Source organism: Theropithecus gelada, chromosome 14 (assembly GCF_003255815.1).
Source record: "Theropithecus gelada isolate Dixy chromosome 14, Tgel_1.0, whole genome shotgun sequence".
In the NCBI taxonomy this organism is placed as follows: domain Eukaryota; kingdom Metazoa; phylum Chordata; class Mammalia; order Primates; family Cercopithecidae; genus Theropithecus; species Theropithecus gelada.
Genome location: NC_037682.1, coordinates 114,226,439 through 114,241,609, shown reverse-complemented (window position 1 = coordinate 114,241,609; position 15,171 = coordinate 114,226,439). Strand labels below are relative to the sequence as shown.

The window sequence follows — 15,171 nt, the reverse complement described above, 5'->3', positions numbered from 1 at the left end:
TCCCAGAAAGGGAACCTTGTGGGATCCACCCTGGGTAGGGACACCCTGAAAGGTAAGTAGGGTACTTCTCTAAATTGATTTGCCCAGTATCCATACCCCTAAAATGAATCTTTAAGTGACTGGAGCGGGGACAGATCTTATGAGAGGGGCTCTATCTGGGAATTACTTAGAATTTTCTTTAAACAGCTCCAAGGAGAAATATACCCTGGGGCCAGGGCAGAGGAGGCAATTGACTTGATAAATGGCCTTGCCACAGTCTTTTGGCTCCTGTCTCTTCTGGAAGAGTCCACTAGAGAAAGTCTGCACCTCCCCACTCATCCACATGCACTTAGAGTTAATTATATGCTATTTTCTCAATTTATTTATCTCATACCAACCAGTCACATGCTGCCTGAACACTTCTTCCTCCCGTGGATGCCAAGGCTTTTTGTCTGAAAGAAGAAATCAAATTTCTATTGTTAGTATTTTTAGCCTCCTCTCAGCTTTTCTCACTGCAGTGGCAAGAGCGAGTGTGAAGGAGGCGACATCATAGCCTGCGTTCTGCTCACTACTCTGTGGTGGGGAGTAGACACCTGCAGCAGGTTTTCCCCCAGGGGTCATATCGAGACATATGGAAGTTAGGACTTGTAATTAATTTCCATGTAATTAGCATCAGATTTGCATGCAGTCTGACAGCCCAGGCAGTCTATTTTCAGCAGTTTCCACATTAGAGTTTTATTTTTGCTTCTCTAAAGGTTGTCATGTCTTGCTTTTTCCTCCTTCCTCTTCACCCGCTCATTCTTACTGACCCAGATCCCCGAAAGAGCAGATTCTTGTTTTCAGCTCGTTTGGTAGAAAGTATTAGAAGTGGTGCTGATGGTTTTCTTTTTCTTTTTCTTTTTCTTTTGAGACAGAGTCTCACTCTGTCACCCAGGCTGGAGTGCAGTGATGTGATGATCATGGCTCACTCCAGCCTCGACCTCCTGCACTCAAGCAATCCTCCCACTGAGCCTCCCAGGTAGCTGGGACTACAGGTGCATGCCACCATATTTGGCTAATTTTTTATTTTTGCAGAGACAGGATCTCATTATGTTGCCCAGGCTGGTGCTGATTATAATTAAGACAGAGGGCTAAATGCTTACAAGGACAATTGGTTTGGATTAATTCATTGCCTCCCTCCACCCACTTCCAACCACCACCAGGCTGGATCCATCATCTCCAAGTATTATAGACATCTCTGGGGACGAGTATCACTGGGTTAAAAGGAATGGCCACAGCAGTACAGCTATCATTCCCACTTCTGGAGAAATGACTGAGAGCATAACTAACTGTGGCTAAGTATCCATAGGCCGGTTATAGCAGTGAAGCCCTGTGTACAAACTTACAAGTGGAGCTCTTCTGAAATCATACACAGGTCTCCAAGAGCCAGATAGTTCTGGATTTGTATCTAGCCTTGCTATTCATCCATCCTTTCATTCATGCATTCATGCTTACATTTATTCAGCAAACATCTACTGAATTTCAACGATTTTGTCAGCACTGTGCTAGGCTCTAGGAATACAGTAATGAACAAGAGTTATGAGATCCCTGCCCTAAAGTAGTTTTCTGTTGAGTAGGCACGTAACTATTATTATACAGATAATGATTTAATTACACTGGCATTAAGTGCAGTGGAGGGAAAGCATAGGGGACATAAGAACATAGGACAGGGAGATCTAATCTGGTCTGAGGGGCTGGGGAAGGCTACACTAAGGAGGGAACATTTCAAGTGAAATCTGAGGGTGCAGACACATCTGGGTGGGGTGGATGGGGCGTGTGGCGGTTGTTGAGGTGGAAAACACCTGGTACATCTATTCTACGTGAGAGGTAATGATTAAATGAGCCAGTGTAGAGAAGGAGCATCCGACCCATCACAGGTGATCAATAGGTGCTCTTTCCTGTCCCTTCACACTACGTTGATTCAGGATCCTTGGGAGGGAGAAGAGATAAGTGGGAATCCAAGTTACACTGACACTCTCTGCAAGCATCCTTTCCCCAACTGGCTGCTAAACTCACCCCCTGCTTCCTTGTCCTACCCTTCTATGGAGCAATTAGAATGACCGATGCTGTGAGAATCACAGGGTTGGACTGGAAGGGACCTCAGAGGTCATCTGTGAACCCAACTTCTTCATTTGACACAAGGAAAAACTCAAGTGGAAACAAGTGATGAAATGCGCTTAAAGCAGCCTGGCTGGGGTGATGGCTGAGCAAAGGCCAGCCTCTGTTGTTCTGCTCCACAGCAGAAAGACAAGTTAAAGACTGTCCCTTTCCCCCATGAAAGTCTGTGGACAGATACCAAATGATCAGGATAGGGAAGTCTGCACATCTCATGAGAACAGCATTGTAAAACGCAAGCCTACTTACAGAGAGATGAAGTTACGGAGAAGCAAGACAGATCCCTCTGCTCCCCTTGGAACATCTGGTGCAGAAAAGGCTAGAAGCACAGAGACCCACACATGCTCATTCCCACACTTTGACAAGGTGCTTAACTGCTGCTGGGCTGCAGCCTTGTCTGTTTCCTCATGACTTACCAGACAATCAGAGGCCACACATCTGGCCTTTTTTTTTTCAGTACAGAAGCTGTGTATGCACAAAAGAACACAAACCATGACCTTTTAGAGGTTAGAATCTCTGAGGAATTAAAGTCACCAAAAAAGGACCCATTGTTCCAAAAACAACTGGGAAAAGGAAAACGCATTTGTGGCACCAGACAATGTGCTATTTATATAAGGAATTCAATTTCTTTTTTTTTCTGCACCCTTCCCCCAATGAAATACATCCAACTGAAATTTAATTTATTTCTTCCGAGGCACTAGGAGTATCCTCTGGAAATGAAAGATCTAATTAAGTTACGGGCTCCGTAACTCAAAAGACAAGTTTTGGAAAGAGTTCAAAGAAAAAATTGAAAAAGATAATGAAAGGTTTGGGTGATAAGATGATGATGAAAGGCTAAGGAAATCCGAATTCTTTGTTCTGAAAAGCCGAGATCTGAGAGGTCCCGGTTTGGTGGAAGGTTATCGTATCTGGTGCACATGCTCCAGGGAGGGTTGGCCAAAATAAAATAAGCACAAAGGGCGCAAGTTGGCTTCCAGGAAGGACTTTCTGGCAGCTATGTACGTTAAAGGTTTTATTTTTATTTTTGAAAGCTTCGAGAAAGCTGTTACCTATCTGAAACAGTGCAGTTCTCCAGGCAGGAGGTTGTAGGAGTAAAATCTCATTTTCCCTAAGGTCATGAGCCACAGACAAACCTTGCTGGCCCTTCACCCACTGCCAGGCTGGCACCGATTTGGGCTAAGTGTGTTCCCCAAACTCTGCCCACAGAACAGACTGAACATGGGTGCGGCAGAACATGCCTCTCCCTCTCCACTCTGCTGAAGAAAGACTGTTGCCATAGAGCACCCACCTCCGTGGTCCACCCATGGGGCCAATGCCAAGGGCAAGTGGGAGTATGTGGGGTGGACCCTAAACCCCAGCCTGAGCCTGTGCATCTGCTATCCTCAGGGTGACTGAGGATTTGGCAGAGAGTTTACTCAGACACTGTCTGAGACCTCCAGCAGATAAAGGAGGCATATCCCTTGAAACTAAAATGCACCCACTGGATGACAGCAACAAATGACAGCAATCAGTGATTTAAATGGAACCTTCTTGGTTAGAACTGGTGAAATGTGAATTGTTGAAGTTTTGTCATGTGTGAACCTAAATTTGACTTCTGATCCTAGCCCTAATCTTTCTGATTATCCCATTTGTAGCAGAATATGAAAAAGAAATAGTGTAAAAACTCTCATGCTTACTGAGGATGGAGAAGAACAGCACAAAGAAAAGAAACACAATGACTAATAAAACAAACAAACAAACAAACAAACAAACAAAAAAACAGGTGAGCAGTGATCCTTCCCGCAGGGGAGGGACCAGCAGTGCCCGCCAATGGCCTTGCAACGCTCAGGCGGGATTCTTCCTACTTTCTGCCATCAGCGCGGAGGATTTTTGAATTCAAGGTTGGCCTGGCCCCAGGGTCACAGAGAATACCTCTCATTCCCTTGAAGGAGGTTTGCAAGCAAAAATTGCTTTCCTATTAGTCTGCCTGAGACAAAGCAGCTTTCCTTCTTTCTGCCTTCCCTCCCTCCTCTTCCTCCTTCCCTCTCTCTTTCTTCCTTCCTTCTTTCCTTCCCTCCTCTCCCTTATTTCTTTTCCTTCTACTCTCTTTTTTCTTCTCCTCCTATGGAACTCTTACCAGGAAACCAAATGAAAATTAAAAAAAAAAAAAAAACCCTCCATTATCACGGGATGTACAAAGAGGAGGAAAGTATGGTCCCTACCCTTAGAGAGCTCACAGCCTTAGAGAGTCAGATACAAAAGCAGCTTCGTACAATGCAATAGGCCAAGGGCCATGACAGAGACGTGCAGGGTGCTAAGAGAGTTCACGGTGGGCCCAGCTCCATAGTGGGGAGTTCCCAAGCCTGAGGTTCTCAAATTGTACACCAAGCTACTCTAGGTCAGAACACCACAGCAAACTCAAAGAGGTGCCACTGGATGTTTTAAATGTTATAAGGGAAACACAGCATACTCATCTGTTGAACACCACATAAGCTTCTAGCTTGAGGTAGTTAGAGTTCACAGTATCAGACTGGGCTGCATTCTTGAGGTCCTATCTTGGTGAAGCTGCAGTTTCAGCAACTGTCGTAATAAAAACCAAGTAGCCAGTGAAAATCAATGTGGAACAGGTAATGACAGTGGCAGTGCCCCATCTGATCCTAAGGCTTGGGCAGTTGTACGGTGCCCCACAGACACACACATCCCGTTAGTAAGTAGCTGTGGTTACTTAAGAATACAAATATGATTTTTCTTCCAATTTGTGTGTGTGTGTGTGTGTGTCTGTGTGTGTTGACACAGCTCTTAAGTTGGCAGGACAAAAATCCTTATTAAGGTGTTTAGATCTAACTACTAAATAAACAGAACTGTTGGTATTTATGTTGGCCCACAGGCTCTATGTAAAAATTATTGGACACTAGGGGGTTGTGGGCTGAGAAAGTTTAGGATTCTTTCCTACAAGAAATGATGCTTGATCTAGACCTTAAAAGCTAAAAGAGGCTGGACACGGTGGCTCATGCCTGGAATCCCAGCACTTTGGGAGGCCAAGGCGGGTGGATCACCTGAGGAGAGGAGATCGAGACCACCCGGACCAACATGGCGAAACCCCGTCTCTACTAAAAATACAAAAATTAGCTGGGCGTGGTGGCGTGGTGGTGGGCGTCTGTAATCCCAGCTACTTGGGAGGCTGAGGCAGGAGAATCACTTGAACCTGGGAGGCGGAGGTTGCAGTGAGCCGAGGTTGCGCCACTGCACTCCAGCCTGGGCAACAAGAGCAAAATTCCATCTCAGAAGAAAAAAAAAAAAAAGGCAAAGTGAGAGCTGACTAGAGAAAGAAAGAAAAGCAGAAGGACATTTGAAGTAGAGAGAATGGCAGCAGTAAACAGATGAAAGCAAGAGACAGCACTGCATGTGCAGGAAAATTTGAGTTTGGTAATGCTAGGGCCAAAATTGTAAAGCTGGAAGAGGGTAAAGATAAAGGCCTCTGCAGATACCTGAAAACATAGGCAGGAGATCACTTGCAAAGGCCTTATGCGCCACTTTAAAGCTTGGACCTGACTCAAATTAAGCTAGAGAGAGGCACGATCAGATTTGCTTGCATTGAAGGATAAATTTCAGAGAGATACAGCTGGATGCTGGGAGACTAGAAGGCCTTGACAACAGATGGGAAGAACACATTGAGAGGTTGAACTGAAGCAGTGACAATGAGGATATTGGCAATGATGTTTAGATGGTTGACTGAATAGAGCTGAGACTGATCTGGTACTGCAGCTCGAATATTTATGTGGATGGTGGAGACACCCCCTGAATGAAAATGCAGGAGTAGAAACAAGTTGGGGCTGGGGGTGACAGTGACAGTGAGGTTAGTATTGTTCCAGGAGAATAGTGAGACCAGGTATCATTGAAGAGACATACCCAGTCTTGTTGTTAGGTGTCGTTTTCTTTGTTGGCTTGACTGCACTTTCTTGCCTCTTTCTGTTTGTAATCCAGACATTTATTTTGGGCCACCCATTGAGCTCCTATTTCCTGTCTAAGGAATACCTTCGGCTCCCAAATCACTCAATGCTGTGATCAAAAAAACACTTAAGACATCCCCAACTCAGAGGGATAGATTAGCCCAGACCAGCAGGTTCTCTAGGGATGCTCAGCATATGCCTTCAGAGGACAGTTCCCCTATTTTATTGTCACTTGATAAAACTCAAATATCTGACACCTGCCATAAAAAGCAAGAGACAAGATATATGCTAATGTAATGAAAAATATATTCCCTTAAAATAGTAAGACTTTCATCCAAGTAAGTAGCAAACTAATTTGTTGGGCTTTCCAGTTACTTGGAGCTGTATTGTCCTTGGCTTTGCATTGCTGGTGGACTCATACGCATGGCCGCAGGCACCACACCTGCTCCATGCATTGGTTCTCTGTCACCAAGGACTTGTTCACGTAAGAAATGAGAAGGCACAGCGTCAAGTATGTAATCTTTCAAGTGGACGAAATTCCCTATGCAACCAAAATTAAATTCTATCTTTCCTTCATGTAGCTAAGATGATCTTAAATTTGGAAATATTTAATACTAACTGTAATATTTTAAAAAATGTTCTCAACCTCCAGGATACCAGTTGTTAAATTTTCCGCACCTAACAGTTTGAATTCAATTAAAAGATGACCTAATTAATCAGATGCCTCATTCTCCTCCCTCAAAATCAGCTTAAAAGTCAGCAATGAACTGGGGGATGGGAAAACTGAGGTAGAACCCAACTCCTCTTTTCCCTGGTTGAAGCGTCCAGCCATACAGTGGTGATTGTTGCCACAAAGGAAGATGGAGGTATTCTTTTTGGGTATATTTGGAAAACAACATTTTTTTCATAAAGTAGTTTTAGGTAGAAATACCAGAGCCTTTTGTTGTGCTCTATGAATTGCCGAATCAGTGCTGAATATCCTTACAGGATGCTCTGAGGCTGCTCAACAGAGTGCCTGGGGCTGGCGGCCATCTTGAGAACTGAGGGCACACAGGTGATTCTCCATCTATTTGTTTCTCTAGTAGAAGAAAAATGAGGATAAGGGAGTCAATCATGATCGAGGGCCTTTATGTACCAGGCACTTCAGACTTTATACCTTTATGGCATGGTTTGGATATGGCTTGCTTGACCCTGCCAAGTTTCATGTTGAAATTTGATCCCCAGTGTTGGAGGTGGGGCCTGGTGAGAGGCATTTGGATCATGGAGGTGGATTCCTCTTGAATGGCCTGGAGTCAGTCTCCCGGGAGTGAGTTCTCACTCTTCGTTTTCACAGGACCTGGCAGCTTTTCCCTTCTCTCTCTCCCTTCTTCTCTCCATATAATGTCTCCTCCCCTTGCCTTCTGTTATGAGTGGAAGTTTCCTGAGGTTCTTGACAGAAGCAGATGCTGGAGTCATGCTTTTCGTATAGTCTGCAGAACTGTGAGCCAAATAAACCTCTTTTCTTTATACCCAGCCTCAGGTATTCCTTTATAGTAATAAAAATGGACCAAGCTACTTCATGACAAACTTAGGAAGTCGGTATTGTTAGGAACCTCCATGCACCTGGTGGCTCTGCCCTGACTGGCCAACAGTCAAGTCATCTCTGGTTGTCCTGTAATAGGGGTTGGTTCTAGAGGTTGTGATTAAAAGTCCATAAATCAGTGTACCGAGTAGTTGCCAATCTTGAGAGGGTCAGATGTTTAACTTTGTTTTGTAAATATATGAGTAAATAGGCTGGGCGCAGTGGCTAACGCCTGTAATCCTAGCACTTTGGGAGGCCGGGGTGGGTGGATCATTGGAGGTCAGGAGTTTGAGGAGACCAGCCTGGTCAACATGGTGAAACCCTGTCTCTACCAAAAATACAAAAATTAGCCTGGCCTGGTGGCAGGCACCTGTAATTCCAGCTACTCAGGAGGCTGAGGCATGAGAATCACTTGAACCAGGGTGGCAGAAGTTGCAGCAAGCCGTGATTGTGCCACTGCACTCCAGCCTGGGCAATAGAGAGACTCAGTCTCAAAATATATATATATATATTTTTTTCTTTATATGTATATATTTTTTTCTATATATATGAGTAAATACATGATTCAGTACCCAAAACTCCTGACTGCAATATGGTATTTGAATCCTCATGCCATCCAGACAGCCCTCACGGACACAGCAATTCTGCTTCTCCACAGAGTGCCCTCTTGACAGGAGAGTCATTGGCCGTGATAGTGGGAAGGACACTGTGCCTGTATCTAGTTACCAAATGGAGCCAATCAGGTCTGGGATATCTACTTCTCTGTTCCCTGTACTTTCTCAGTTAAGCAATGTGGCAGCAGGACTGAAGGCAGCTTGAGATTTGTGGGAGGGAAAAATCTCTCCCAAGAAGGATGCATGAAAATCATCCCATATAGCCAACTACTCAGGAGGGCTCCCAGGCTAGCAGTCATTTTTATCCTATTACAGATGAGGAAACTGAGGTTTCAGGCCACACGACAGTCATGCAAGTCAACCGTTACAAGTCAAGAGCCATTTATTCAGCACCTGATGTCCATGTGTAAGGTCCAAATACACACAGAGACATCATTAAGACATTGGCCTTGCTCTTGAGGAGTGCACTATGTGAAGGCCTCCAGGTCTGTAACTCAGTTGCTTCTGACTCCAGAGCAACGTTCCTGCCCACCCTGCCCGTCTCCACAGTACCTGTCCCACCTGGCTGCTTCTCCTCCTCTGTGAATGCTGCCCAAGAGACCTGACTGCAGTCAGAGCTTTGAAAATCTCATTCTTAGTCCTCTGTGCTGTGTGGCTTGGGAAAAGTCAGCTTGCCTCTCTGTGGTAAAGTTTTGTCCCTTAGTTAACCAATAGCATTCCCTTGAAATACAAAAAGAGCATAAGACACCAGGTGCAGTGGCTCACGCCTGTAATCCCAGCACTTTGGGAGGCTGAGGCAGGTCAGGAGGTCAAGAGATGGAGACTAGCCTGGCCAACATGGCGAAACCTCGTCTCTTCTGAAAAATACAGAAATTCGCTGGGCATGGTGGCACATGCCTGTAGTCCCAGCTACGTGGGAGGCTGAGGCGGGGGAATTGCTTGAACCTGAGAGGCAGAAGTTGCAGTGAGTCAAAACCATGCCACTGCACTCCAGCCTGGGCGACAGAGCAAGACTCCATCTCAAAAAACAAAACAAAACAAAACAAAAAGAAACCTTTACTATCACAGATTACTTTTTTTTTTTTTTTGAGACAGAGTCTCGCTTTGTCACCAGGCTGGAGTGCAGTGGCACGATCTTGGCTCACTGCCAGCTCCGCCTCCCAGGTTCATGCCATTCTCCTGCCCCAGCCTCCTGAGTAGCTGAGACTACAGGCGCCCGCCACCGTGCCTGGCTGATTTGTGTGTGTGTGTGTATTTTTAGTACAGATGAGGTTTCACCGTGTTAGCCAGGATGGTCTCGATCTCCTGATCTCATGATCTGCCCGCCTCGGCCTCCCAAAGTGCTGGGATTACAGGCGTGAGCCACCGCGCCCGGCCACTATATCCTATTTTATATCACTGTGTCTCTTCTCCTAATTGCCAACTACGTCTACATTCCCGGCAGAATAAGACAGGCAGTTCATGATAGCTCTTGACTCATGGAGGCCTCCATTTCACTTGGAGATGCTTCTCCCTCAACTCATTCCGCTGAGAAGGACCCTGGGTATCCACAGCTGCTATCCTGCCCCTCTCCTTTCGCTTCTTCCCTGAAGACAGGCAGCTTTCACAGCCTAGTGAAAGGCCATCACTTTTCTGCAGTGCACCAGCCACACTGGGTGACTAATACAGGAGACTGCCTACCTCAGGTAAGGCCTAACCTGTTCCAATTTTAGGCTGAGCAGGAAATGATGTGTAGAGTGGCCACAGGCAATGGCATGGGAGTCAGACTATGTTACATGAAGCTGTGTAAAGGGAGGGTGAAGACACCGAAGCCACAGTCATAGCCCAGAAGCAGCCTGGGCACCAGGTCCAGGACTTAAACATACGTGAGCTCCCAGGCATCAGGCTTCCAAAAGACTCATATGTTGGAGATAGGGGCTAGGCACAAAGCATCCAGTAACCCAATGGGCTGAGAGCCAGAGATCCATCAGGCAGTGGTTGCCAGAGTGGTTAATTAATGATCAACCACTTCTAGTCTGCTAAACTTCTTCCTCCACTGAGGTAGAACTCAACCCTATGAAAAAGCTGTCACCCTCTTCTGATGTACCTGCTATGTCCTGTCATGGAGGGGTCTGAGCAAGCAGCCAGAGCAATTCTTTCTTCCCCTTCACCCTCTAAGTCACTTGGATGAGCTGGAATCCTTGAGTCTCAGGTAAAAGCAAGAGTCCCACTACCAGTGTCAAAACACTGAGCCCAGGGCCTTGGGAAGCGTCACAAGTGCCCGCTCTTCCCTGGAAACCCAGGGAGAAGTGACCAATAAACCTCTCCTTAGGCATAATCATGGAGCTCTACTCCAGACCCTTGGTGCCTTCCAGGCTGGAATGGGGCTTCTTGGTATTAGAGGAAGTTGGGGATATTGAGAATTTCAGTATCTGCCTCTCAGTCTTAGGGCCTGTGCCCCTGACATTTACCTTAGTTATATCAGCAAAGGCTTTCCTTCTTATCTTTCAGAGACAAAAATGAATAAAACTGAACCTAGTCTCTGTGGGTGCAAGTCTAGACATGAAAAGGGCTTTTATGACTACAAAACAAAAAATCCTGTTAATCTAAAAAGGATAGCTTCCCCCTACATTTTTTTTTCTATGCAGCAGAATTGACTTGCTTCTAGGCTTTTGTTAAATACCCATTCCTCTTGGATTCTACCTTTTTGCTTTGGCAAAGGTTCAGTTCCACCCCACACTAAAATCAGCGTGCTTCCTTTTTCTCTTCTGTTGGCTTACACTGGTTCCGGGAATGGAGTCTACTCCATGTGCAGAGCAGTTGGGTATGAGGATGGGCAGAACCAGAGCCAGCCTGATTCCAGGCACTTCCGTGACCAGGGATGGAAGATGCTGGCAGAGCAACCAACCAAATTCCCTGAATTCACATACTACAGCACCTCTCATCTACCACCGTCTGTTAGTTGAGACTTCAGTTTCTGATATGGTCACTCTTTCAGCTACCGGTGGCCAATAAGACTCATGCAATTCAGTCCCACCTTCAATCAACAGAGGTCAAGTAAGTGTTGGGAAGCCTTGGGGGAATAGCTTAAGAGTTGTGCAAGCCAAGGAGTGGAAGCAGTAGTATTTCAGCCAAGCTTTCCAGGCTAAAGCAAAATCAGGGACTGGCCACATACAGCTGCTCTAGCAAGTTCTCGCAGGAGCTGGAACACGGGTAGGTGTCTTTTTCCCAAAGGAAGTCATTTCTTTGTGCTTTCGTTTTTTCGTTTTCAAAAAGGAGGTGATTACAAGCCCACAGGGAGATTGAGAAAGATGTGACATCTATAAAGTGTTTTGAGGTCCTCAGAAGCAACCATAAGTGATAGTGATTCCTTGGCCGCAAAGGATCTTAGGACAATCCTGTTCATTTCTCCTTATGGCTAGATAAGACTATACTATAGACCATCCATGACTTTTGAAGGACTTTTTCCTCTTCTCACAGATATTAAGAGTAGGAGATCCAGCAATGTCTCTTGGTTGCTTAATGGCCCTTGCACTCAGAAAGTTTTTCCATGTGTCCAAACTCCTTCCAATGACACTCAAACTTATGCCACCCTTTTCTGTACCCGGTACAGTTGGTCACTCTCCTACATAATAAGATTATTTATTCTATCACTTTCATACAAGGAAATCCAGCTACTTTTTATCACCAAGGCCAGTAAAATAGGCTTGCAAAGAGCCTGGGCAGTTCAGTTGAACAATCTCATCTCCGAAGTCTTGTCCCCTCTCCCCTAGCCTCCTCCCCATGAGGCTGAGGGACGGCAGTAGAGAAGCCTGTCAGTAAATATCAACCATAACGTCTCTACCCATTTCCTTCAGAGGAAATGAAACTAATGGAGAAAGATATATTGATCACAAAGACTCAATTTCAGAATCAGTCTCCTGGTGGTGAACCCTTTCAGTTAGCTGGGGTTAATGGCTTCTGCTTTCAGCTGTTGTCCAGTGTAAGAGCTGTACATCCCACAATCAATGGGATAGCAAGCCTGCTGGGGACATTACCACCAAGGCCAGCCAATGGGAAAAGGCTCTGGGTTTTTTGTTTGTTTGTTTTGTTTTTTTATAAAGCTAATCAGAGAAAGGGAAAAAAATTTCCTGAGCTATTTGGGGGCTTAAGTAAGTCTTCCAGCTGAAGGCCTCCAACCTGTGGGGGAGGCCTTTCTCTCCTATCAACAAGACTCTGTTTTCCAACCCATAAAGAGCCTGTTAGGCAGCCCTCCTTAGGGGGTGGTTAGCAGGGAAAATGCTGTTTAGGTTTCCCGATGTTTTTATGTGGCAGGGCCCAGCAGCCCATATAGGAGGCCTTGTTTTGTTCCTGCTAAAAAGGGGCTGGAACTCTGGCCTCTGCTGTAGGGAGGCAGCAGTTTGTAATTGGGAAACCAGCCATTAGACCATGGGTGGTGACAAAATAAAACACATTTTTCTCTTTGCCTCTGTTATGTGTCCCTCTAGCATCTAGACAATGCCTTTCTGCTCCCCATGATCAATGAGTTTTTGCACAGAGGCACAGGTGGGAGCACATTCTTAGGAACAAAACTCTCATTAGCGATGGGACTGTGGACAAGTTAATTATCCTAAAACTCACTTTCCCAATCTCTTAAATGGCGATAATAACTGCCTTACAGGGTAGAATAATGATTAATATCACATAATGTATTTGAAGAGCTCAGCACAATGTTTGGCATATATTAGGTACTTAACAGAAATAACCTTTGCACATACGCCTGTGCGTATTATCTAATCAATCTTTGCAGTTTTCCTGGAATAAATGTCTGTAAATTCCATGCTAATAGAAATATTTCGAGACTGGGGACCAGAAGACCCAGATTCTTTCTCTGCTAAAATAATCCACAACTATCTGGGAAGGTCTTAAAGCATGTATGGGATTTAGGGAGAGAGAAAAGCTCCTCAGGTAAGGTGATAACATAAGGTAAAGGTGCACAGGTAGAAACCATCCGGGAACAGGTGACGGTGGCAGGAGTCTGCTGAAGAGGACACATGACACAGATTGTTAGGAGCCAGGCAGGGGAGTTTAGGTTTGATCAGGAAGAAAGTGGGGAGTCACTGAGAACTCTCAGCACGGCGTGGAGAAAAAGAAAGCAACATTTCCCACTGTCTGTCATCATCTAGGCAGTCAGTGGAGGGTGTGTGTTTCTGCTCAGCGGAGGTATCCTAACAGAAGAGTGATAGCCCTGAGCTGGTGTCCACAGTCAGGCTCTGGGGAGAGGCTAGCCAGGACTGCCTTCTTCCTTGCAGATCCTCAGATCAAGTCATTAGTGCTATCCCTGAAGCCTTTACTCTCGGGTTGGCAGGGTAGTAACTCTGCCCACCTGAATGTCTCTGGAGGGCGTAAGTTTCAAAAGCTCTCTCAATTGTATGCGGTGAACTATCATTATTTCCTGAGAAACAGAGGATCAGAAGCCTGTCTTACCCAAGGACAATAGCAAGCCAGGGGCATGGTGATTCCAGAATGAGATCACAGATGTTATCAGATCGGTGCAAAAGTAACTGTGGTTTTTGCCATTGAAGGTAATCGCCAACCGGCCGGGCACAGTGGCTCCCGCCTGTAATCCCAACACTTTGGGAGGTGGAGGTGGGCGGATCACTTGAGGTCCGGAGTTTGAGACCAGCCTGGCCAACATGGTGAAACTCCGTTTCTGATAAAAATACAAAAATTAGCTGGGCGTGGTGGCGCATCTCTGTAATCCCAGGTACTTGGAAGGTTGAGGCAGGAGAATCGCTTGAACCCAGGAGGCGGAGGTTGCAGTGAGCCAAGATTGCGCTACTGCCCTCCAGCCTGGGTGACAGAGTAAGCCTCTGTCTCAAAAACAAACAAACAAACAAGTAATGGTGAAAACTGCAATTAATTTTGCACCAACCTAATAACACTTGGCAGTCGCCTGCCCATAATAGGTGCTCAATAAATATGGCCATGAGTTATATTTTTATGACTAACTTCTCTCCAGGACTTTACCATTTCTGCAGGCTTCCACACATTCTTTCCCTGAGGGATACCTGAGGGAGGAGTGGAATGTGAGTTAGTTCTCTAGCCGCTCGGTTCCATTTCATGTTTAAGGCATCAGTCTCTGACTGTCAGTCCAGGAGATTCTGTTTCTAGGTTACAGGTTCTGCAGAGCACCATGGAAATCAGGCATCTGGGAGGGAGAGTGTCCGGTTAGTGTCAGGAGCCTTTGCATCCCTGCAGAGGAAAGCACAGCTGGTTTGGGGCTAACGGTGTCCATTGAGTGAAAGGAGCTATTTCTCTCTGGGGTGCTGTGGAATTGGGAGGCTAACACTGAGCCACAGTGAACCCCCAAACTCCTATCAAGGCTGGCAGACGATGGGGAAGTGCTCCCAGGTGTGTAAAAGGTATGAAAGGTTCTGGGGAAAGACACAGAAAACTGGAAAGGCAGTGACTGCTACTACGGAGGAAAAGAACGGAGCTTATTTATGAAAATGGTGTGTAACGCCAGTGCCACGGCAGTGCTGAAGCTGTTCTTAAGACTCTCATATAATCACTCTCATGAATCCTCATAATAGCCCACAAAGTGGGTAGGACATCATTATGACTTTTATTTCATAGATTAGGAAAAGGAGGTAACAGACAGGTTAAAAGATTCGTTCATCCCCAGTCATTAATGTAGGAGAGGGGTGACTCCTGCTGTCTCGTCCAGAGCTCTGAGGTACTACTGGGTCTCAGGGAGCAAAGGGGCGGCGAGGGTGGGATGAAGTGAACCTCCGCTGCAGCAATTGGCTGGTGAGATTTAAAACAGAGGAAACAGCCGCCACCACGTCCCACCAAAAAAAAAAAAAAAAGGATCTGGGGCTGGCTGTGGTGGCTCACGCCTATAATCCCAGCACTTTGAGAGGCCAAGGCAGGCGAATCAGCTGAGGTTAGGAGTTCGAGACCAGCTTGGCCA

The 15,171-nt window shown here is 45.9% G+C and overlaps 1 protein-coding gene across 2 annotated transcripts in view; it reads right to left on the bottom strand.

Moving 5' to 3' along the window:
* Positions 1–15,171, bottom strand: part of UBASH3B (ubiquitin associated and SH3 domain containing B) — a 157,979-nt gene that overhangs the window by 37,433 nt on the left and 105,375 nt on the right. Inside the window, exon 2 of one of the 2 annotated variants that reach the window (XM_025357672.1) lies at positions 374–431. In XM_025357672.1, the coding sequence (XP_025213457.1) occupies positions 374–431 (58 nt within the window). The remainder of the gene's footprint in view (positions 1–373; positions 432–15,171) is intronic. The other variant, XM_025357671.1, reaches the window with a different exon arrangement.